Here is a 25912-nt window from a genome sequence, read left to right on the forward strand (position 1 = left end):
TTTATGTACAGATTCACATATATTCACTTTAATTCATACTTGTAATATCTTAGTTTCACCCTTTGCATTAATAACTTGAAAACCGAAGAAAGTAAAGTCCTGTCATACAACCGAATTACCATGTCTATTACATTATGCTTTGATATTTTTAAATTATTTATTTTGGGACGGGGTGGGGAAGGTGAGGTACAGCTGTTAGAGGAAATATTGTTGTGCCCCTTGGTCATCAAGCTTGCAAGAATAATCCCTAACAAAGCAAATTACATTTGTTCCCATGTCTGCACCTCTTTATTAAGTGCACTTACAAATATGTTAAAATATTTTTATGAATTAAAAAAATACCCAAAATGTGTACTTCATAAACTGAAATTTTTAGTTAAGTGTTTTGTTCATAGTATTTAACATGTTGCTTCCAACATGAGTTAAAACTGTTAACTGAAAGGAAAAAGATATGAATAGTGTGGACGTAATTCACTCCTCACTTGCTATAATTTAGAAAAACAACAAAACGATGGGTACTACTTTGCCCAAATAATGTTTTCAATTACTGCAAGGTTTGGTATATAGTACTGTATAGCCAGTTTAGAACTGCTAACATTTTTATTGCCTGACAATAATTATATCTCTTATTTTAAAACTCACAATTGCTAGAATGACAAGTGCAGGTAGGAAAGCATATAGCATTAAGAAATCTGTTGTGAATCTGGACATTGCATCAGGAAAGGTTGTCTCAATGAACTGAATGCCCTGCTGGAAAACACATGATGCGCCAACTCCAGAAGAAACATTGGAGCCACCTGCAAAAAAAAAAAAGTTTTGTATTATAGAGCATGCAGGCTGGTTACTGTAAGTGGTGCACTGATTTAAACATCTGGATTCCAACTTCTACTCTAACTCAATTTTATTTAATATACTTGGCCTTACAATTTATTTTAATATAACATATATGTTCACAACTCCTTCCTGTTCCCCTGTGGGTCTGGAGGGCACTGTCCGTAGTGGAGAACAGTGTTGTTCCAGAGATTCTGGGTAGAGGCTGTACAATTATTGTATGTTCAGAACTCAGCTCTGCAATGACTTATTGCTTCACCGTAGAAGCTTGAGAGCACGTTGGCAGATCTCTTGCGATACAAATACCACAGCTCATACAGCTGCTGCAATGGTTACTGTGGTCCTGAAACTGGAGTAATACCCACAGCGTGGCTGGGCAGGTAGATTTCCTTCCCTTACAGGCGTCCCAGGAGCTCCCCACTGCCCATCCCAGCCAATCTTCTGTATATGGGAAATTGGGGCATTCTTCATGTTTCTGTGTCTAACCTGCATTGCATTTTCTGAAGAGAAGAATGAAGTGTCACTAGAACCTTCCATTTCACTCACACCAAATGGAAGATTTAAGGCCCATCAAATATGCTGTCTGCGAGGACCCATAAGCACTGGGAAGTGGTTTGACTTAGGCTTATTAATATTTATGAAATACTTTGAGATCCTTACATAAAAGTGCAAGGTATTATCCTCATTGTTGTGATGAATGCCTTTGACATCTTCAAGGTTGCGTTACTGCAATATGCTCTATATGGGACTACATTTTAGAACCATCCAAAATTGAAGCTAGCATATAATGTGTTAGTCCGCTTAGAGCATGTAGTATCTTGCCATGATCTGCCCTGTCTGTCTGCGGGTTTCAAGGAGATGTTAAAGGTGTTGATTTTCACTTATAAACAGGGTCCCATGTGTTCCATAGTTGGAGAATTTCACCCCTTGTAATGGGCCTCACTTGGGGTCCGGTTGGGAAGCATAGCCTAGTGGTCATATGTTGTATTTGTGAGTTGTATGGGTTGCTTAGAAAGGTGTAGGCAAGTGCTCTTTGTTAGCATGTTTATAAATTTAAACATATATTTCATTAAATTGATTTACAAAGGGCTTAAGGGGGCTCAGTGAACACTTACCACATGTGAAGTTTAATCCATAAAATTCATTGACGGCAAGAACCTCACTGCTGTATTTTTGGAATGTAAGGTAACTTAGAACTTTAAAAGGTGTAGGCATGTTTTCTGTGTGCCTTGAACAAACAAAAACTAGTTAAATTGGGCTTCTGTTATTTCAAGAACCAATACTATCCAAATTTATAATAACTGCACTGCTCCTTTCAGCATCTTACAACAACATCTCACATTTTAGAGGGTGTTCTTAATTTGCCTGCACAATATTCAAGTACAAACTGTACTTGACAAATGTGACAAATGTTGAAGGACCTATTAAGGAGACCAATGACTATTAACAGTGTCAGGATATACAGTAATGAATTGTTTGGGTATGGTTGCAATTAATTTTACAACTTATTTATATTCATGTTGCTGTGTCATAAAAAAAGCTAATAAAATGACAATGGAAGAACTATTAGGAGTGATCAGTGTTATCTGCATAACAAAAGTCTACCATGTGTATTCAATTCATTTCCTCTAAAGTAGACACAAAATGAATATTAAGGCCTGGAGGACCACTAAAGATACTTGCAAAACAAAGAATTAATAACGTGAATCAAAACACAGTCTTGAATCAGCTCAGTGTAACTGTACTCAGCAAATATATGCACTTCCTGTCTCTCATACAAAGATTCCAACCAACTCCTTATCATCCAACACAGCAAATGCAGCAGAAATGTCCAGCAATCCAAGACCCACTGGCAATATTGACTCTCTTCACAGACAATGAAGAGATTCACAGTCTTAATTAGCATTGTGTGTACTAAAAAACATGGTAAAAAAACCCACACATTCTCACTCAAAAAGATCAGTAAGGCACAGAACTAAGGTGGTGGGAAATACTTTCACAACAAAACTACAACCCTTCACTAAATTTCGCAGTGACTAAAAGGGCACTGAAGAGAGTGTTAATGTAGTTTTACTTTGCAGAACAAGCTTTAGCTGAAATCTGTTTACAGGAGAAAAAGCACTGTCAAATATGGCACAGAGTGATACTTTTTTTGAGAACCACTTTATCAGGTGTAGCCATTCCAGTGAGGAAGTGGCTTTGGCATTAACTATCATTAGGCTTATTTCAGTTCTGTAGGAAAAGTCAGGATTGAGTGTGTCCCATGTATTTAGTACAAGGTTTAAAAGATCAGTGATTAGATAGTTGCCTTGCCAAAGACTACAGGTGCACTTTATCTAGTTGTTACCTTGTTGCGTACACACGCATAGACTCACCTTTAGCAACAGAGATTCTTGAGACTATTCTATAGTTACATTATTTTATCATTAAAACCACAATTATTTAGTAATACTTTTCCTTACCTTACAAGCCCAGTTCCAACGAGCACTCCTGCTACATTAAGTAGCAACACTCCACTGTTGACTACATTTGGATTTTGAACCACACCAAGCAAAACAAGTGTTAGTAGCTCACCAATTATATGAGGTACTAACACAACAGCAAAGAAACATCCAAATCTGGAAACATCAGGGTTCATTCCTACAGTCCTGTGCAAATACAGGCAAAAGAGCATTTTAAAATATAAAAATAAACATTATGGCATCAGACTTTTAAAAAACATTCTCCCTTTTTGTACCCACAGGTGCACTAATATTTTGTCATTTAGTCATGGAGGTACAATCATGTAGTTGGATGTCTAAATAACATCAGTACTGTCTGCAGATAATTACAGATAGAATTTTGTACCACAATATTTTATACAGGCACATTCTGGGTGCAAAAAAGGATGTTGGATTGGGGCCCTGCTTAAAATCAGGCTGTTATAGTCCTAAAGAAGAGTGTACACATCCTTAGTACCCTCTATTAAGAGGCATCTAAATTAATTTCCTCACTCCACAGAAGGAGTCTTAACCCCCTTCCTGCTCCTACTTCCTCTCCACGAAACAAAACATATCCTTATTTTTCTCACCCTTGCTCAACCCACCTGCTAACAAATCTGATCTCCTCATACTACCAGCTCCATCCTGGTTCTTCCCTAACTTGACCTCTCAATAAGGCCTCCATGGCCTTCCTGTGCGGCTGGCATGAAGGAGTGGTCAGGATAAGCAGCAAGAGATGGAGCACAGCTCAAGGTAAAAAAAGAGGCTTACAACAACAGATAAAGACAGTCTCTGCCTGAAAGAGTTTACAGTCTACAAAACAAGTATACTGTAGAGAAGACAGAGTGAGTCTTTGCAGTTGCTGGCTCTCAGAAGCTGTATAAGTTGCCTGCCATTGTTCCTGAAAAGGAAGTCTACCTCAGCAATGGTCACAGAATGTTTTCTACATCCCCCTTCTCAGGGAATCAATTCACTGGGTAGGTGTAATGGGAATTGCAATAGGGAACAAAAATCTTAGTGGAGAGAAAGGTTTTTTTATATATGTCAATCAAGGGGGAATTTTATTGGGGCACAGACTGACACAGGACCTCCCTGGCTGGCAGGTGTTTATTGTTTTGTTTTTTTAGGTCTATGCCAAAATGATAAGGAGAGGGACAACGTTGCCTGAAGGTGACTGCTTCCCTAAATACTAAAATGGAGTAAGCAGGAGACTAATCATGTGAGCAGGTCCCTCCAACTGACACTAGGAGCAGAAACTCTTCTCCTTTTTCTGTAAGGAAAGATTTTTTTCAAAATGTTTTTGTTTGCCAAAGTCGCCTCTATCTCTTCACTTGGGGGCTTGCAGTAATTTGAAATCCTCTGTAAAAAGGACTTAAGAAAATGATCTCCTCTCTGGAGTAACACCACCATTCCCTCTTGAGGAACTGAAGGGAAGAGGTGGCAGTTAGGCTGACGACTGAGCATGCATCAGGACACGTGGTGGACGTAGGTATATTTTGGTAGATCCAAGCCCAAGGTAATAGTGCCTTTCATCATTGTGTTCATTTTACTGTAGACCATAAAGTAACTGTAATTTTGCTATCAATTGTCACAGGAAAAATGACAGTACATTATCTTCAGTGTACCACACTCCCCATCCTTTATAACTTAGACAAGCAGACAGAATGATAAGGCTGAATAACCTTGGATAGAAATCTACCTAGTTACATATGTCTCAGGGCTTTTAATTAGTTCATCGTTTCCCAAACTTTGTTCCGCGGAACACTGGTGTTCCACTCGATCTGAATAGGTGTTCCGTGAAAAAATCTAGAATTTAATTTTGACTCTTGCACTTGATTTTTGTACTACTTTATACACGCTTTCCAGTTAGAAATTGTTAGTTCAAGTTATTTTAAATTGGTATTTTTGCTTTGTTTTATAAAATAAAATATATTTAAGCATAAATCATGCAATTTTTTATTTGAAAACCAAACAACTACAAAATAATATTATAAGTGTTTCGTAATAGGCTAAAAAGTGTTCCGTGGCCAAAAAAGTTTGGGAAACGCTGAATTACTTTATGTCTGATGTAAGCATCGTTACTTTCTTAGGAGCTATCACTAGCTTTATAAAGATTATCTAGAGACATTTAAGAGCCTTTTGTGTTGCTTAAAACTGGAAATTGCCTGCCTGTTTTTTGAACTTCAGATCTTTTTGTGAGATTGATTATAGTTAAAAAAAAATACATCATGGGATTTAAGGATTTAATAAATTTTTGGGGAAATGGAAAGCAATTAATAGAAACAATGATCACATAATCAAAAGATACAATTATTAGCTGTACTCTGCATTAACTTCTGCAAGAAACTCTGGAGAATTGAAGGGAGACTATGCCACAGTAAGCAGCCACTCTCCCCAAAAACTCTCAGAATGCCAGCTTCAAACTGTTTGCACAGACAGGCTTCCACAGGATTGGAGGCTGTGGGCCTCTCTACCCTTGTGCATGCCATGAAAATGATATATGACCTAACCCTTCAGAACTTGCCAAATCCCTTAAATAATGAAGGGTGAGCAATACCTTAATCCTTGATTTCAGTGGGACCACTTGTTGAGTAAGAAACTATTCAATATTAGTGAGGATGGCAGAATTAGGCCTTAAATAAGTATATGAAGTTACCTTGAACACTCCAAATATTGAGGTTAGGGTATTTCCTATAAGAAGTACAAAGCAATACCGCAAATACTGAGATCATCTATTTGTCTTAGATTCACAGGTTTTTAAGGGCCAAAACAAGCCTTTTATCTCATTTTTGTGTCGTTTATTAGAACATTTTCACCAAAATTCTAACTCACCGAGGCTATGTCTATACTACATAGCTTATGTCAGCATAGCTATGCTGTCATAAGTCCCTTGTGTGGATGCAGCATACACCGATAGGAGACATTTTTATGGTGATGTGGAAACATCACCTTCCTGAGAGACTGGTTTGCCAACAGCAGTGCTCTTATGTCAGCATAGCTGTGTCTGCACTAGGAGTTTTGTCGATACAGCTATGTCAGTCAAGGGTGTAGGTTTCTCTCACTCTGACCAGTGTAGCTATGCTGGCATAAGTTTTGAGTGTAGATAAGAGTTAGAGTAGGGTAAGTACTATATCATCCCTATGCCTTTTCTTTGCTTTTCTGATCTCTCTGAAAGGCAATATCTTAAAGCCTATTCCTGGAGGCCTGTTCTTGACACAGGAATTTAAGAGCACCATAATGAGAATATAGTTTTAAGAAGGTATAACTGTCTCAGCGCTTACCAGTATATAAAGGTGCTGAAAATCACCATACTGATGATGCTGAAGGGAAGGAAATGTAGTATGTATGCTAACAATATTTGCCACTTCTGATATAAGCCATCTTTGCTTTCTTGGTCACTGACAGCACGTAATGGAGGAACTGGAGTGGAAGGTACAATAGGAATTAAACCACCATTGACCAAAAGTACCATGCAGAAGTTGAGGCTCGCAAAGCTTAGACAAGGCAACTTGACAACTCTTAGACTATTTCAGAAACACTTTGTTTGAACCCATCTGGTTGGCCATTGCATGTGAAAACCATGTTCACTAGTAGATCAGATAGTCTATACACAGAACCAGAGGTGGCCAGATGCGGCGTGGGAGATACAAGCTTCATCTCTAGCAGGTAAGAATCTAACACCACTCATAAGAACTGTCTTTGATGGTCAATTTATGGAGATGTCCATCTTCTATGATGATGGGGGTCACATATTTGCCCTTGATTGAAAGAACAGTTTTCACCCTCCAAACAGAGGTATTGTTACTACATGGGAGGCCAAAATATGGCACTTGTGAAAGAAAGAACATTTGAAAATAACAATTCTCAGAAGTATAAGATACCAACATAATACTTTCAAGGATAAAAAAGTCTAATAAAGACTTCTACCCTTAATCACTGTTGAAGCCACCCATGTCATATGCCCTTTCAACCTTTCCATGCCCATAACTGTGATCTCAATTAACAGAGTGCAAATTTGCAGCTAGACTTTGTCCTACCTTTACACAGCCAGACAGGGGCATAGGAGGAAGTAAGGACTATTCCCCACTTGCATAATTCATATAAGAGCTGGCCAAAAATGCAGCCCCAGCACAGAGGCAGAAAGTGGACAAGGAAGGACAGGGATTAGTTGGAGCCCCAGTTCCATACTCCCTGCCACCTCAGCTAGGGGGCCATGCTAGGAGAGCATGCTATACTCTTTAAATAAGTGTAATAACTTACTTCACTCAGCACAATCAGGTTGCTCTGAGTTATATTGTCTTTGTCTGTGTCACTATACTGTACCTCCCATTGCTTCCCTGTGCGACATTGTGTAGCCCTTAAAATTAGCATTCTTAAAGGCCTTTTTCATAGTATATACAGTACTTGCTGCACATAATATGGAGGAACGAATAACTTACACAGGGCAACAGCATTGAGCATTCCTGTGTAAGGTGGAGCACTCACACACTGGTAAAGGAGTCCCACGCGATCTTGCAGTGCTCCTTTTAGAACATCACTCTTCAGTCTGAGAAGGAACAATGCTAAAAACAGGCCAAACAACAGATTCTGAAAAAGACGCATGGTTATGCCAATCTTATCTCTGGAGAAGTTTCTTGTTGTCCTCCTGAAATTGAAACAAAATCATAGTACTATTTTTGTTCGTTATGACTGATAATGTGTCCAGCTTTGAAAAAGAAACAAAGGCACTCTGCCCCAAAGAGGTTTCAATGTAAAAGGCAGCATAAGGAAAATGGTATGCACTGGGAAGCCCAGAGGAAGAAATAACGTATGTGCCTATATGCAAGGTGAATAAGATTATCCAAATAAGGTTATTAGAGAGCTTCAAAATTATTATTTTTTTAGAGTGAGTTCTTACCGTAAGAGAATCCATAGTTTGGAGACTGCACTGGGTGAGTCTTTGCTTTTGAATGGTATTGCTGGCAGGTCTTTCATGCGTTTTGTTCTTTCAATGGCCTCCAAAGTCTTGTGAAAGATCTCTGAATTTTTATAGGCAGATGTAATTATGTGAACTCTTCTGTAGGTTTCCAGTTCACGTTCTTTGCTTTGAGTGTCCACAGATGTCAGATCCACTGCAAATTTACTCAAGTGTTAAACTACAGACATTATCAAGGGCCTGATCATTTCCCCTTCCTACTGTCCTTTCACCAAAGTCTTTGTAGAAAAATCTGGAGAAGGAGGAAAAATCTGCTGGAAACTGGGAACTTTTCACCTTGTTAAGGTTCCTCTCCATTCTCTCAGTGTGGGGAATTCAGCCTCTGGGAATGTCATTTCTGTGGAACCCTGACTCTGTGGAGTCCTAGATCCTGAAATGAATGGACTTGCCTTTCACTGGTAGGGCCTCTAAATTTGTTCCCCACTGACAAAGAACCATATTGCCATTGCCTATGCCCTAACTCAGGGGTGGCCAACCTGAGCCTGAGAAGGAGCCAGAATTTACCAATTGACATTGCCAAAGAGCCACAGTAATACGTCAGCAGCCCCCTCATAAGCTCCCCCACCCCACTCCCAGTGTCTCCTGCCCACTGGAAGCCCTGCCGATCAGCACCTCCCTCTCCCTCCCCGCACTTTCTGACCAGCTGTTTCGTGGCGTGCAGGAGGCTTGGGGGGGGGGGAAGGGAAGTGGAGCGAGGGCACGGCAGGCTCAGGGGAAGGGGGCGGGAAGGGGTGGAGTGGGGGCAGGGCCTGTGGCAGAGCCAGGGGCTAAGCAGTGAGCACCCTACAGCATATTGGAAAGTTGGCGCACGTAGCTCCAGCCCCGGAGTCAGTGCCTATACAAGGAGCCGCATATTAACTTCTGGTTGGCCACCCCTGCCCTAACTCCTGTTCAGGGAAAAGAAGGTGCTAATGCTGCTTAGGATGGATGGATGATCAGATTTCCACTCAGAAATCTACCAGGCTTTGAGGACTGCCCACCATACAGAACAACTTCTCCTTGACTCCTACCCCTTCTCTACTATGAGATACTCCAACCTAACCCATGGAGCTTCATTTTGTGAAATATTGGTCTCGGGGGATAACATGCTACCAGAGTTACTTCTCTTCTCTCGCCAATGCAGCTTTGCCCTGTTGCACTGGTTTTTGCTCCCTCTTCTGGTGGAGGGGAACTTCCAATCTCAACAACCCCGCCCCCACCCATTTTAAAAATGTAAAATAGATGATGCTGGGCTGGTCAAATTACCCATTACTGTTCCAAGCCCCGTGTAAAGCAAAAATTATTTACTGCAGTGGAACTTACAGAAGATAAAAATTCTGCATAGCTGGATGCTCCATATTAATAAATTCACCTATAAGTTGGTCTTGCCACCAACAGCTGTTTCTTATTATTAGCAGATGAGAACCTTGGGTTCTGGTTGTCTTCCTTGTATGATCAAATGCTAATGCTGTGGAGTTTTGGAAAATCACATTTCTTTTGAAGCAAACAATCATCTAACTTGACCAATAGCATCAGAACCTAGATTAAAGTTCTCAGAAGCATGTGTTCTAACAGATCACTTACTTCTCTGAACCTGCTAAACTGGCTACATAAAGTGTTCATATTACACCTTCTCTTCATAAGTTTTGTTTTTTCAGTGTTGTGTATGCTTAAACTCTAAGGGTATGTCTACCCTGCAATTAGATACCTAAAGTTGACCCATGCAAGCTAACTTGCACTCGTGGGGCTCAGCCTATGGGGCTCTTTAATTGTAGTGTAGACGTCCAGGCTCAGCCTGGAGCCCAGACTCTCTAGGACCCTGAAACGTTAGAGGGACTCAGAGCTCAGATTGCAGCCAGAGCCTGGCAGTCTACATCGCAATGAAACAGCCCTGTAGCCTAAGCCCCAGCAGCCTGAGTCTGCTGGAATGGGCTAGCTGCGGGTTTTTAATTGCAGTGTAGACATTCCCTAAAATGTTGTCAGATGGGAGTTAAACCATAACAAGGTGGGAGTTAAACCATAAAGTACTTTAAACTCCTTTGTCCAAGGAGTTTAAAGTACTTTACAAAAGATTAAGTTTCAGAGCACCTCTGTGAGGTAACTGAAATAAGCAATATTGTCCTCAGCTGTAGTGGTCAGTACTTCCAAAAATCAGGTCATATGTCTTTAAAGATGGGGATCCAACATTTAGTCACCCAAACCCAGAAGTAACATTGGAAAATTTGGCCCTAAGTGATTTACTTAAGGTCACACAGCAAGTCAATGCAATGTGAGAGTTTTAAAATCTAATCCCTGCACTAACCACTAGGCCCTGTAGTTAACATTCTGTTCTTTATTTACTGTCATGTTTGACAAATACCAAACATTGTACTTCGACTCCATAATCAATACAATCCATTCTATGAAACATAGAGCTTTATTTTCCTCTGACACTGGTGTAAATTAGGAGTAACAATAGTGAAAACTGACCTCAGGGATAACAGATTCAGACCCCCTGTTTATATAGTCAAAATGCACAGAAGCTACCAATTTTCAGAACACTTGTAATTCTTTGATCTAAACTTTTTTCTTTATTTTCACATTCAAAGGTTGACACTTGAAGAATGTAGCACTTTGTGTTTACTGAATGTTTTAAAATGTGAGTCTAAATCTCAGACTTGTGACTTTGAGACTATTCAAATTCATGATGACAAAATTATCCTTACTGTCATATTAGTATTTTCAGCTTTTTTCAATTCCAGCTTCACATCTACAATCATTCTCTCTCCTAATTGAAGGCAGAATGCCACCAAAACAATAGAAAAATACTGTTTCCCTCTGAATGTACCATGCTTCTTCGTATAATGTCTTGGACATTTCTGGATTCACTAGTTAGCGTTCAAACAGCATCAGCAATCAGCCACCCAAATATACTAGATTAGAAGTATGGGTTCTTTGAGTATTTGTGCATGTACATCCTACTCTAGGTGCACATGTACCCCATACACACTAGAATAGAAATCTGAATTCCTTACTGACTTACATCCTGCACATCCTTGTGCTCTGCCCCCAAACCCAAGGGCAGAATGGCTGAAACCATTCCTCGGTTCCTTCTTATCACCAGTGGCATCAAAATGAAACTAGGCTGTGTCTGCTTCTTACCCCTTACCACATTCTTCAAGACTATCCTTACCCGGCTACTTAAGGGTTATTTCCACAGAAATCCATCCTTTTTTTTTCCCTTTAAAAATTTACTTAAACTTACTTTGTTTGGGTTTTTTTTAAAACAAATACTTATTTTCTCTCAACACTTTTTGCCACAACCACTTAAAATAGCAAATTCAAAGCCTTTGGGCTTCATTCTGCCTATCTTGTTACAGACTCATTCTCCTTACAGAGCGTCATAGCTCTTTATTTCATCTCAACAAGAGCCATGAGCCTGACCATTGCTTTGATGGTCATTCTCCTCAGGAATGAGAAAAATCTAGAGACACGCATCTAAAATTATATCATCTGGAGGAGTTTATCAGAGGCACTTAGGACCCAGAAGAACAGGCATCAAGCTTCAAGATGGAACCGTCCACCTCTAAATCCTACACTGTCAGCACCCCCATCGACTGGAATATGACTCCCGAAGATGGAACTGGTAAGGAATCTGGCCCAGCACTGACAAGCCCAATAGAATTCATAGCATGCCAAAGATCAGCTTGGCACCAATGGCTGCTCCAGCACCGAAGACTAGTACTGTCTCCTCCATGCTGAGGCAAGGTAGATGAGAGCCCCAGACTAAGCATAGTTCCTGGCACTGGTCTTTCTCCCCTAAGAATAGGAAAGTTGAAAGGTCTAAGAAGAGCTGTTCCCCTCAACTCTCCTCCCAGGGACTGAGCACAAAGTGCTCTTATGCTTCAGGGCAAGCGACAATGGTTTCAGCTTTAGGTCAGCTACCCTGGTTCCTGCCGATACCAATTCCTCAATGCCAGTCATCACGGTACTGATATTTGAGCCAGCACTGGCAACTGAGCCACTAGCTTCTCCCAAAGACTCATCATCATCATTTTCTCCTCCTCCTGACAAGGTGCCTCTTTTGGCTCTGGATTATTTCAGGACTTTTCAAGAGCTGCTGTCTCAAATTGCTGTCACACTGAAACTGAAGCCTCAGTGACTGATGAAAGGTCCATAACTTATTTGATATGTTCCATTCCTCCACTGTGGGCAGGTTGCCAATGCCTATAAATGAAGGCATCTTGGAGCCAGCTACAGATCTCTGGAAGACCACCACTACCCTTGCATCACTACAAAACCAGCAGAAAAAAAATAAAGTTCCACGGAAAAGCTTTGAGAAGTTCTATACACATTCAATCCCTGACTCTTGGGTATATCTCTGTGGTTCATGAGAAAGCACGCCTGCATGGTCTACCAACAGTTACTCCTGAAGTAAAGACCCCAAAAAGCTGTATCTCTTTGGAAGGAAAGCTTACTCCTGCACTTCATTCCAACTACACATACTGAATTACCATGCATTATTCATCAAGTATGATTTTTTGATGTGGGACAAAGTGTTTCCTTTTGTGAACAAGCTTCCTCCAGAAATCAGGGAGACATCAAAGGCCACTGAGAGGCAATGTAGCCTAGTAGCACTGGACTGGGACTCAGGGACTTACATTCTATTCCCAGCTCTGCCACTGGCCTGCTGGGTGACCTTGAGTAAGTCACTTTACCTCTCTGTGCCTCAATTTCCACATCTGTAAAATGGGGATAATGATACCGACCTTCCTTGTAAAGCACCCAGACCTATGAATGAAAAGTGCTATATAAGAGCTAGGGTATTTCTTCTTATTATTATTATATCTTGTTATCACTATATTGGTGGAGGGATGCTCAGAACATTCGGAAAGGCATAACCTTCTCCACCCCTCTGCCTACAAAGACACTGACCGTAGACGCATCAGGAACTGGTTGTGATCTTCACCTGGACTACCTTCAGATACATGGGATATGGTCCCAGAAGGAGATGAGCCTCCCCATAAACATCCTAGAACTCTGGAAAATCAGATTATCTGCAAACCATTCCTTATAATTTTAAAGAATTCCACTGCACAGCTCTTCACAGACAACACATCTGCATTGTATTATATATTGTTCATCACCTCTATGCCAAGAGGAAATCAGATTATGGACATGGTCAACTCCATGGGATAACCCCAGTTGCTCTTCATCTTCCAGGAGTCAACAATAACATAGCAGACAATCTGTCACCAATGGTCTCTGAAGAGCAACATCCTCAGCCTGATATTTCAACAGTAGGAAATCCCATTATAGACTCATTTGCCATCAAAGAGAGCACAAAGTGCCCAGGTTTTGCTCCAGGAGGAGCCTGAGCCCAGGATCCATGCAAGACACTTTTCTCATACCACAGAATCAAGTTCTGATGATATGTAAAGTCCAGAAGGACTGCAGCTATATCTGGCACTGCTTGATGTCCTGGTAATGATCCCTTATGGACATCTGCTTTGCGATGTCCACAAAAACATCTTTTTTCCGGTATCTAGCCACAACAACTTCCTGAACCAATGCTTCTTCCCAGATGGCGATCTGATCCATGGTCTCAGCATGGCTCCAAGCAGCTGTGCAAGACATGTTGTTGGCTTCGGGAGTGCTATCACAATTGTATCCTGAGATCCAAGAGCAAATGGGGAACATCTGGCTCCATACCAGCTTCTTATGGGGGGTGCGCGGTTGTGCTTGGAACTTGATCAGAGCAGGGAGGGCACACAGGTAACCGGACAGGTTAGTAATTGTCAACCTGCAAAGCACTGTGGGGTAGCCATTAAAAGCATGCAAAAAGTATTGTGTAGCAGTTGGTCATGTGGATGCAAACGAATTCAATTTGGAGGAAACTGTGTCCACTTTGCAAGATGACTCCAGAGTTGGCGACATATGCAGAATTAGAGTGCAGTGATGGATTGTGTCATGTGTATGTAAGCATTTTCAAACCAGATTAACTTGAGTTGAGCCAGTTTAAAACCCCCATGTAGACAAGCCCTCCAGCTCTCTGAACTCTCATTCAGTTCAGCTAAAATCTTCCTTGCAACAATTTCACTATGCCAATTTCCTAGCCAGTCATACTCAATTTTTCCCACTCTACTGTATCCAGCGCTGCTTCACACTTATCTGTCGATCTTAATATTGTCCTTTCAGGACTCATGGACCCTCCCCCTTTGAATGCCTTTCTGCTCTCTAAACCATTTCACTCTCAAAAGGGCCTTTTTGGCGGTCATTACATCAGTCAGTAGGGTCATCTAACTCCAAACTCTCCTGGCTGACCTTCCTTACGCAGCATTCCACAGAGATAAGGTGGTGCTGACATCTCACACTAAATTTATTTGCAAAGTTGTTTCAGACTTTCATTTAAATCAATCCATTAATCCCCTCATTTTCTTTACAAAACCTACTCCTACCCGTCAGAGAAGAAATTTCATACTTAGACATTTCAAGGGCCTTGCTATATTACTTGAATAGGACAAGCCCTTTTAGACAACCAGTCTTTTTGTTTCCATAAGTAGCACTTCTAAAAGAGAATCCATATTTTTCCCAGAGAATGTCTAAATGGATTATGCCATGTATTCAGTCTGTTATTACATGGTTGATATACCTCTTCTGCCAAATATTTGACTATGGCTCAGGCTGCCTTGTCTGCATATTTCAGAAATATAACCGTGTCTGAGATGTGCCAGGGTGCTACCTGGAGCAATCCCCTCACTTTTGTTAAACATTTTGTCCTTGATTTGGGCGCAAGATTGGATGCCAAATTTGGGAGGTCAGTGTTACAATCAGTGTTTAATTAGTGGCAACTAGGACTCCTTAGTTTTACCATCCAGACGGGGCATTGCTTGCCAGTCACCTAGAGTGGGGAGTGGGATGCACATGGACAATTTCTCAGAGAAAAAAACCCCAGCAACTTACTTCACAATAACTGTGGTTTTTCAAGATGCTGTCCTACAGTGTGGATCTCATGACCTGCCCTCCATACACACTTTTTTTTGGTGAGTCTTTCTTAAATTGATTTTCTGAATTAGCACTAGAACTGATGGGTGTTCGAGACTTCTCTGCCCTTTATATGCCGTTGGCCGGGGTGGGGCACAAGGACATGCAGGGTGCAAGTGCAGCCACACAAACACTGCAAATCAAAGATGCTAGTCTCATGTGCTTGGGGCACGTGCACCTAGAGTGGGATCCACACAGACAAAATGTTTTGAAGAACCATAATTACTGTGAGGTAAGTAAATGTTTTGTTTTAAATCAGCAGTAAGAGCCAAATACTACATAATGCTGTGGAGCTTTATAGAGTCTCTGAGCATCTTCAACTTCCACTAAAGTCAATAGGAATCAAAGGCACTCCATACTTTGGAGAATCAAGTCTAATTTCCTAGGAGCAAAGGAGCATCATGAATCCAGAGGATCCCCGAACCTGGAACTCTGGTTGTGGAATTAGTGTGCCTTATTATTTCATATTGCTCTATTGCAATTAAATTGTGTATTTTCATTGTTCCCTTATCCAGAGTAAAGTTCACATCAGTTTGCTCTTTCTTTTCCGGCTCTAGTTTGCCTATCATTCAGGCATCTGAATGTTCTATATCCTACAGGTTAAAATAAGTATTGTACTAGATAAAAGCAGCATGTTTTCAAAACTGACCTAAACTATTTTGTTGCTAATCCCACAGTTACTTTTATTCTCAGATCTAAGACCAGTTGTTCTGTTGAATATGTTACATAATTTTATAGCACTGATCCCCTCAGAAGCAATGGAACAAACTAGCTCAGCACAATTACAAAGAACAGGAAGAATTAGAATGAGTTATGCTGGCATAACCTGTTTGCCTAGAATAAAATGCCAACATCTTTGCTAATATGAGTTGGATAAACTTACCATAAAAGTCAAAAGGATTTGATTGTTCAGGACAGGCGTAGCTGCAGTCACTAAAAAATGTGATCATTTCTGAAGGGTCCCCACAGAAAACCAATTCTCCAAAACTCATGATGGCGATTTTGTCAAATAACTGGTTGGACAACACAACATATATTAATGAGATCAACTTACTACTAACAAGGAAAACATTAATATTGGAATAGTACTTTATAATTTGGTAAATAAAGGCCCTTTAGCAAGAAGTGTAGATTTGCCCTGTCATTACATTTCCTTATTGTATTTCTGCACTGCCAAATGTCTTTTTAATCATAAACTATTAGAACTGACCCTTCTTAAAGGTATTGGATCCTACCGGGTATGAAGAGAAAGGTGCAGTCTGAGCACAGGAATGGGAACCATGAATTCTTGACTTCTCAGTTTTGACACAGCCTTGCTTTGTGACCTTGGTCAAGTTGCTGACCCTCTCTGGGTCTCAGTAACCCCAATCTGTAAAATGGGTGCAAAAATACTAATCTGCCTCAGGAGGGTCCGACATACATGCTTACCACTTTCTGAAAGCCAGGTCCCTGTAACGGTGTCTCAGGTTGGATACACAAAATCACCAGACACTTTTAAAAAGATTGTCCATTAAGTACATTGTCTTTTTTAAAAAAATAAAGACAAACTGTGCCTCAACTGTCACCCAACTGTGCCTCAACCTATCTGTTATTAGTTGGTCAATTTCTTGCATTACAGAAGAAATGGGTTTTGGAGAGGAATTTGAAGGAATCTGGAGAGGAATTTGTTATAAGTTCAGAAAGACAGGAAGGAGGAAGGCATGAAGGCGGTTGTGGACAAATGAGCAGTTGAGGTTAGCATCAGTGGTACAGCAGAGGGATCAATGGGAAGTGTGACTAGAGCAGCAGAAAGGGGCAGAGCTTTAAGGGCCTGGAAGGTGAGGACAAGCAGCTTGAATTTGATGCAGTCGAAAATGGGAACTAGTGTTGGGATTTGAAGTTAGACTGTATTTAATTTTGTACTAAATAGTTCTCATCTTCAAGAAAAACTGCATGGAGTGATGCTCAGTAAGAATCTATTATCATTTTAATATTCCTTACCCTGAAAAGTTCTGACCGTGGTTGATGAATTGTAATAATCACAATTCTGTCTTGGCGTGCAAGTTCCGAAAGCAACAAGACAATCTGATTTGCAGTCATGCAGTCCAGTCCTGTAGTTGGTTCATCAAGTAACATGACTTCTGTGAATATAACAGGGATAATTTCTGAAAACTCAGTTAAATGGTAAGCAAATTGTATAGTTTCTGTCCTTTATAGGTCATTCAATGCATGCTGTAGAATTATCTCTGAAGTGTGACAGCCATGCAAACCTGTGTACACATTTATTTCTCTGGTCTGATCCTTCAGCCTTTACTTGATTCAGTGGTCCATTTTCAACCACAGTGAATATAGAGTGCAAGATCAGGTCCTCTCTTTGATACTCAGAATTACAACTTGATCATTTTTTCATGTTGACTTTTTCTCAGTGAAGCTACCAAAATAGATTCAGTGTGTTTGTCAGCTTTTAGAATTAGCATTATAAAATGATGCTTTTAAGGATAGGATGCTACATAAAATTAGCTAAAAGTGTGTATTCTGCATGTACACAGTATACACAACTGTGCTTTATGTAATGAACTATTTAAAATTATCCTGTAGTACAGTATGTAGTTCTGTACATGAACCAGTCTTATTAGTGCATTATTTTCTTTGTAATTTTAATGTGTATTTTATTATACATAAGAATTTGGGGGGTGGGAGATGGAGGAAGAGAGATACAGTCCTGGAAAATGAATTATTTTATTTTTTCCACAAAAGAGGTACAGCGTGGACAATTCCCACTCTGACCAGTCAACCAATTTTATTAGTATCTATGACTGTTGTCATTGCACCAGAGTTCATACAGTGTATAATGTAGTGTACATCATTCATCAAGGGAAATTCAAATCTCATTTCATCACTGGCTGAATTAATGTAGCAAACTACAAATGTTGATTCTTTGAATTATTGCAACATAGGTATTATATTGCCCCTTTTAAGTTCCCAACAGAAATCATAAATGTCTTCACAAAAATGTTCAAGAAAGTAGTGGATACAGCATATCAGTGCTCTAAAAGTTGCATTAGCTAAGGTATGGGGTATGCTTCATTCACTGGCTGGTTGCATTAACTTATGTATGAGCACGGCTATACTGCTAAATGGTTATTCCAACTGAATTGCAAATTTAAGTAATTGTCAAGGCAAGTAGAGCTTGGGTATATGCTACTTTTTTGGCTCTGTTTTATATCCAAATAAATAAATATGAAGGACTAAGTAATAATAATAATAATAATATTTAGCACTTACATAGCACTTTGAAAACACAAAGTGCTGAGCAAACATTACAAAATTAATCCTTACAACTCCCCCCTAAAATAAGTACATTTTATTAGCTCTGTTTTACAGATGGGAAACAGAAGCACAGACAGTTGTAAAGGACTGAATTTAAACATATGGTTAAACACATGCTTAAATCCCTAAGATCTATGCATGTGCTTAAACTTAACTATCAGGGTCTACGTGACTTGCCCAAGGCCACAGCATAGGTCAGTGACAAAACAGGAGTCTCAGCCTATGCTCTAGTCACTAGACATTTCTGCCTCTCTGCAGAGCTGATTGTGCAATGAGCCTGCATGTTGAAATCAATGGCAGTTTGGAATGTGGATCTGTGATAGAAGAAAAGTGCTATTATATTTTAAAATGTTATTTAGAGGTGGGTGGTGGGAGTGTGTGCAAAGTGACAGCATAATGAAAAGGACAAGGTATTTGTTTTATTCTGAAAAGCTGTTCAGTACTCACTAGGATCTTGTAATAGCTGGGCTGCAATTGAAACGCGACGCCTCTCACCACCAGAAATTCCCCGCAAAATACTGCTTCCAATTACATTAGTAGCAACATGGCTGAGACTCAGCTCAGCCATAACAGCATCTACCTGCAAAATAGTTACAATTTAAAAAGACACAAATGGTTCATAAGATTCTAGACCCAGCAGTTCTCTAACTGAGTGACATCTATTGTAAAATTGTTCATAATCTCTTTTTGCCTTTTTATCTGGTTTGGCTATTGTCTTCATGTCTGGCCACTTTGGACAGATATTCTTTTCCAAAATCAGAACAGGTAATCATCTTTGTCTAGAGGCCACTATCCTAGGCAACTTCTCACAAACAGCTTCATAGACTTCCATACCCCTGGCAGCAGCCATTTGCCCTCTTGCTAGAATGTTCTTCTACCAGACAGCTGGCTGTACCTGTATCTTGCCAGCTTTAGGGCACAAGTAGAATTCATCTCCCCCCTTCCCCCCAGAAAATTGTAAAAATGGCATCCATTGCCAGCTGTATGAAATAAAGCACCTGGATGGACACAAGTGACACTAAGAAATTAACAAAAAGAAAAGGAGTACTTGTGGCACCTTAGAGACTAACAAATTTATTTGAGCATAAGCTTTCATGAGCTACAGCTCACTAACACGGCTGCTACTCTGAAACTAAGAAATTAACGACAGAGATAGACCTCTCCTTTTGGGTCTCCCAGTCCATTTGGTGTTTATTTTTCTTGTCTCTATTCAGATTGCTAGTTCAGTGGGGCTGTGTTTCTTCTGTGCATGGTGCAGGGCTGATAACTCTGTCAGGGGTTAATAAATAAATAATAACATCTTCAATTCCTCACAGTAAGCAGCAGTAAGTGAGGAGGATATAGAAGCTTTGTTCTTCTTCCAGGAGGGAAATGATGGAGTTCTAAATGTATGTAATGGTGCCCAGATACTATGGGGATGGCCACTTCAGGAGTTCTGAATTTGGTATCAAATTCAATCTCCCATGCAATAGCAACTGGTACTGCTTCAGGAATGACAATTTCATTCCAAAGAGACAAGGCGGGTGAGAACATCTTTTATTGGACCAACTTCTGTTGGTGAGAGAGACAAGCCGTTGAGCTTACACAGAGCTCTTCTTCGGGTCTTCTTCTGTGTAAGCTCAAAAGCTTGTCTCTCTCACCAACAGAAGTTGGTCCAATAAAAGATGTTCTCACCCACCTTGTCTCTCTAATGTTCTGGAACTGATACAGCTACAGCAACACGAATTTTGTTCCAACACATTCATTATTTCCCAAGATGGCAGCATGACACAGAATTGGCATTCAGGAGATCAGAGAGTTTTATTCCTGGCTCAGTTGCTGAACTCCTTTGTGATCCCAAGCAAGTCACTTCACTTGTGCATGCCTGTTTCCTCATCTGTAAAATAGGAATGATGATACTTGGCTTCCTTTGTAAAGCACTGTGAGATCTATAGATTAAAAGTGCCATTGATGAAAGGATAATGTGAGAGCATGAATTGAACTTGGGAATCCAAATCTGCTAAAAGGTAGTGTCTATAAAATTAGGGTATCTGATCTGCTGGACATATCTGAAAAGATTCCCCTGTTTGTCTCCGTGGAAGAATAGAACATACTGACCTTCTTTTTAATGAAGTCGCTGGAGTGCTTCTGAAGTGCGAGTAAAGCAGTGTAAGTCAAAGATTCTTGTACGGTGAGATAACCTAATAAGATATCATTCTAGAAAAGGAAAAGAACAACAGTATTGTAGTAACTCTGGGCGTGGTTCTGCTTTGACACACATTTCATACCAGCATAGTTCCATTGACTTCTGTAGAGTTACTCCTGATTTACAACAAGATTAGTGAAATCACAGTCAAGCCATATGATTCTATTATTATTATCACTACAACTTTGTAATAACAAAAAGGTCCATAGATATGAATTAAATTAAAAAACAACCTGTTGAACGTATGAGAAGCAGTCCTGAAATTGTTCTTTCTTCAGCTCATGCCCATTCATGTACACATTACCAAAGAAATTTCCTTTTTGTCTCAGTCTTCCTGATATTGCATCCAGCAGAGTTGTTTTTCCAGAGCCTGTTAGACAGTTTACAAAAATTTTCATTCAGATTAATTCTTACTTTTACTATAGCAGCACCTATAGGCCCTAATCAGAGGCCAGGACTCCATTGTTCTAGACACTGTGCACACGTCTAATGAAAAAATAGATATATATTTTATCAGTAACAATGGTGTGAAAAAGCAGCCCATGAAAGTTAAATGGAGTGTTAGGGTCTATGTAAATTTCTATTTATTTCTCATCACTTGTTAAGCACCCTCATTGTGCTTGATGCTATACAAAACATTGAGGACTACAATTCCTGTCCCATTTGTCCCTGTTTACAATCTAAACAGAAAGACAAAACAGATCAGACAAGGATGGAAGACCAGGACTGGTTCTGCCTCAGAGCATCAAGAGCACTTCTTCTTCTAGGAGAATTTTTATAGGAGACTAGTAGGTTTTGTGGGAGAAATAAGTTCTGAGGAGAAATGTAAATGAAGAGATTTCACCTTTGGTTCCAGGGGCAAGAGGGAATTCCAGGAATAAGGGGCAACATGGGAGAAGTTATAAAGATGAGAGTGGGAGAAGGCCATGAAGGTAGCAGGGAGACAGGAAGGTTGAACAGAATAGTGAGGAAGAGGAGCAGTAGTAAGAGTCAAGAGCAGCGCTGTAGGTAGGGGCAGGTAGCTTGAACCACATTTGGAATGCAAGAGGAAGATAATGGGGGATTTGAGAGGGCCTAACTCCTGTGCAGCACATGGCCTATGCACCTTTTAAGTATCACTGGAAGCTCAAAAACGTGTTTAAGTAGGACTTAAGTGATGAATAGGCTCTGTGCTGGCCCTCTGCACAAGGTTAAATTTCATCCAAGATGAAAAAAAGATGAAAAACATTAACCCAGGAAACCATACACATACACAGACCTGAAAAACTCTGGCAAGTTTGGAAGAAACCATATTGTGACACAGAGGCCCTTTGGAAAAAGATCCCCTGTTCTTTGCAAACAACTCATCTCAGGTCTGACAAACTCACTACACCAAACACATCTTGCAGGGTATTTATTCATAATGGGTAATGTAAGGTATCTACAGAAAGCTCGTAAATTATCAAGACTCACATACATTTTTTCACAATGATTATATGGGTAATATTGAAGAAATAATATAACTATATTGAAAGGATGCTTTTTTGGTCTTGGATTAAAAGTTAGACACCAGGGGATGATTCATCACAGTGATGGATCATTCAGGCAGAATTGTCAACACTCCCTGGTTAGCTAGTGAGGTAAGGCGAGGCTCAGTTGTCTAGCCTTGCTTCCCAAGACTATCGATGGGACAACTGCAAACAATTGAAACAACTTGGAGGTGAAAAAGGACCATTATAACAGACAGAGGGACCACCCTATCTGTGAATAAAGACAAAAGACTGTTTCACCATAATACAGAGTGGGGGAAAGCACTCTGGATCCATTCACTGAGTAAACATCTTGTGGCACGGGATGTTTTCATGAAAGTTTGGATCTTGGTTCCTGCAAAGCCAGCCAGCTCTACAACAGATTGAACTTTCAGGGGAAAACCTACTTTATTAGATAGGAAAGATAACTATTAATAAGCATAGGCCCAAGCTTGCGTTTTATGATTTTGTTTCATATTGTGACCATTCATTTCCATCACTATCTTGTTTCTAACTGATTCTTCATTGTTTCTTAAATAAACCTGTGGGGGCAGAGGATCTGGAGTTTCTGTGAGTAGCCAGTTTAGGGGCTGGATATCACAGGGGAATGCTTCAAAATGACTTGGAGACCAGGATGCACCTATTGTTAACATGCAAGGCAAAGACCGGGCTGGCATAGCCTGGAGGAGAGTGCTTGAATGGCTGAAAGGCTGGTGGTGTCAGGGCACTAACTCAAAGTTACTATGGGCAAGACCCTCTCTCTCACCAGAGGCAGGGAGAAACAAGGTGACTTACTGTCCCTGGTACCCTGAGAACCACCACACATATATTCTACTGAGACTGCGACTGAAAATGCCACCTTTTTAAAGAGTACAGGTTGATGGTGACTATGTATGCATTGATACAGCTTTTCTTTTTCAGAAAGTCTTGATAGTCTGCAAGGGTTCCATTATTTAAAAATACAAATCTTTTGGCTAGATCCTTGACCCTGCTAAGGTCACTTGTGCAGTGCAAAATGACCTTAAAGGCACCCTGCATGAGAATCTACAAGTAGTGTAAAGCCAGAATAGCTAGCTCCATACCAGCGTCCCTCCCAGCCCCTTCAGGGTAGGCAGTGGGAGGGGATATTCTGGTGTCAAGGTTGTGGAGACTTAGGGCAGTGTGCTTCAGTAATCCTCACCAGTGTAATGCCCCCAAGAAGGCCATTCACTAGAGCCTGTTGACAATAATTGAAAAGTAAATTATTAATCTAAGTAAACCAGTGCTTATCCACATTGTGACCTTATTACAGAAGTGCCCACATTCAGAACAGTCTACGAAATTCATTTGGCATGATTTTTTTTAAAGTAGTATTGTTTTAGATTTGGAAGTTTTGAACTACTTACCAGAATTTCCCAAAATTGCCATAATCTGGCCACTCTCTATGTGAAATGAAACATCTTTGAGGATCTGCCGTGTGTATTTTTTATGATATGATGGGATATCCCACCAAAGTCCAACACGTTCTCTTTAAAAAAAAGAAGGTTAAAAGGCTGAAATGTGGCATTTGAAAGAATTTAAAATAACATGTAAGAAACATTTCAAAAATTGGGCTTGTGCCCTTTTTTGCTGCTTTGATGTATAAAGAGGATCGGAAAAAAATAATTTCTAAAAGGTTTTTTTTCTGCTTGTTTTTTATCTTAGTAGAACCAGACTTAACCTTCCTGATCTAACCTGGTTTTGCTGGAGGACCAAGGGGAAATATAAGTAATATTTATTGTGAGCTCTTTAATTGTAAGGATGAGGGTGTTAGACCTTTAACAAAACCACTGAAATTAAATAGAAATTAACAAAAAAACAAAGTTTTAAACAGACTTGACTAAAAATCCCTTCCCCTTTTAATAGCTCATTTTGTTCCGTATTGGCTCTGTTGGCGTCCCTAGTTCACGAGCTCTCCAGTCATATCAGAGTCTTCCAGCCAAGACAGAAGTTAAATGTCTAAAAACAAGCAAAAGAAATGAAACCACAACCCTTTCAGGCTTTCTTTATATATCCTTCGGATACCTTCTTTAAAGAATCACTTATGAAATCTTCAGAAAGCAGAATCACTCCTTACTCTCAGGAAAATATAGTCTTAATTACAAGACAGAGAGGACCAAATTCATCCTTGGTGTCTCCCTTCACTGGACTAAGAGTAAGGTCCATCATCTTCAAACTATATCCCTGTTACTATTATGCTATAAATTAAGGGAAGTCTTATCCCTGTGGTCTGAGGATTAGTACTATTGCAGAGTCCCAGCTTACATTGCTGATCCTTACTAGCTTTACCTGACTGTGTAGGAGATTCCATGGACGCTGACACTGTTATGTGGAATCACAACAGACATCCTTTCTTCTGCTCTGGAACCCCAGCTGCTCCTTTCCATCTCAGTAGGCTGCATCATCCTCAGGCAGACTGGACACTTTACTTAAATCACCTTCTCAACCAGCTGGTAGGTCCGCTAATTCAGGTAAGTTGCTTGAATCACCAAGTTGCTACCTCATTAATGAAGAGGGTATAGCTTCACTCTGCCAGTAGTCCACAGGATCAGTCATGGACCCAGCCTTATTTCTACACCCAGGAAATTACTCGACAGAAAGCTGAGTAGCTCTCAGTTCACTTTTCCTTTCTTCTCCTTTCCAAGCACAGTTGACAGATTAGCCATAACTATTATCTGATTAACCTTTAGTCTGAGCTGTTACTATCCCAGAAAAGGAGAACATTACCCCATCTACAGAGACATGTAGACCAGAGAGACCCGGAGTGTCAGGAGAAACACCAGCTATATTCGTGTAGAGGGGTCTTGGAAGGGGATCAAGCTCAAAACCAAGAGGAGAAGGATTTCCACAGTAAGCACAGTATTTAAAAACAGAAAAGAAAGTGGCAATACGGAGAGAAAGCTCCATCACAAATCTGAAAGAAATGACTGAAAAAGTCCCATCGGAGCATGCCATTGGGAGCCAGGATACAGATCTGGATTTGTCGGTGAGTGGAGCTCATACAGAACTGAAGGGGAAACTCCTGCAGACAGCATTTAGCACTAGATATATGAAACAGCAAATTGGATTTGACGTATAGTGTCCTCCATCTGCATGTGAATGTGGAATGAAGGCAATATATAGCCCTTAGAGAAGCAACATGGGCTGGTGGTCAAGGCGCTTGATTGGGACACATGAAATCTGGGTTCTATTCTGGGTTTTGCCACAGACTTCCGGTGCAAACTTGTGTTTTAGTCCTCCCAGCTGTAAAGAAGGGATAATATAACTTCCACACCACACAAAGGAGTGCTGGGAGGATAAATGCATTAACATGCAAAAGGCACTCAGATATCAGTGGTAGGGGCCATGTACATACTAAAATTAACTAAATGCATTTGCTGCGGAGTGTTACTATATAGAAAGTGACTTTAATATACTTTTCTGTTATGAGAAGCTGCTGTTTGAAATTGTTTTAGCAATTGTGGGTGGTTTCTGTATTGTTTCTATGAATAGTATGTGCCTTGATTTACGGGCTCAGTTTTGCAGTGCTATCTATCTGGACTCAAAGGGTTAAGTCAGACCTGATCTGAAGTTTGGCTGTATGCAGGAAGTGCAGACAGTTACT

General features: G+C 40.3%; 2 protein-coding genes across 2 annotated transcripts in view; one reads left to right on the forward strand and one right to left on the reverse strand.

Annotated features, from left to right (window-relative positions):
- Positions 1-25912, forward strand: part of DYNC2LI1 (dynein cytoplasmic 2 light intermediate chain 1) — a 111176-nt gene that overhangs the window by 61239 nt on the left and 24025 nt on the right. The gene's annotated exons all lie outside the window — the stretch shown is intronic.
- On the reverse strand, positions 601-24713 carry ABCG5 (ATP binding cassette subfamily G member 5). Its single transcript, XM_077811445.1, has 13 exons — positions 24598-24713; positions 23676-23797; positions 21016-21152; positions 20695-20793; positions 19045-19177; positions 17269-17408; positions 16172-16301; positions 8209-8422; positions 7751-7956; positions 6593-6731; positions 3294-3479; positions 1947-2059; positions 601-797 (listed from the first exon to the last, which is right to left on the reverse strand). The coding sequence occupies exons 1-13, from the start codon at positions 24711-24713 to the stop codon at positions 601-603; spliced, it is 1932 nt and encodes a 643-aa protein (XP_077667571.1).

The sequence above is a fragment of the Eretmochelys imbricata genome, chromosome 3, assembly GCF_965152235.1.
Source record: "Eretmochelys imbricata isolate rEreImb1 chromosome 3, rEreImb1.hap1, whole genome shotgun sequence".
Classification (NCBI taxonomy): Eukaryota; Metazoa; Chordata; order Testudines; family Cheloniidae; genus Eretmochelys; species Eretmochelys imbricata.

Bases quoted from the DNA above. Each gene is read 5' to 3' on its own strand.
- ABCG5 (XM_077811445.1), bottom strand. From the start codon at position 24,713: ATGATGCAGCCTACTGAGATGGAAAGGAGCAGCTGGGGTTCCAGAGCA. The intron at 17,409-19,044 runs GTGAGTACTGAA...TTATATTCACAG, and splicing joins CCAGCTATTACAAGATCCTA to AAGTCATGTTACTTGATGAA. The intron at 7,957-8,208 runs GTAAGAACTCAC...TTTCAATTTCAG, and splicing joins AAACTATGGATTCTCTTACG to GAGGACAACAAGAAACTTCT.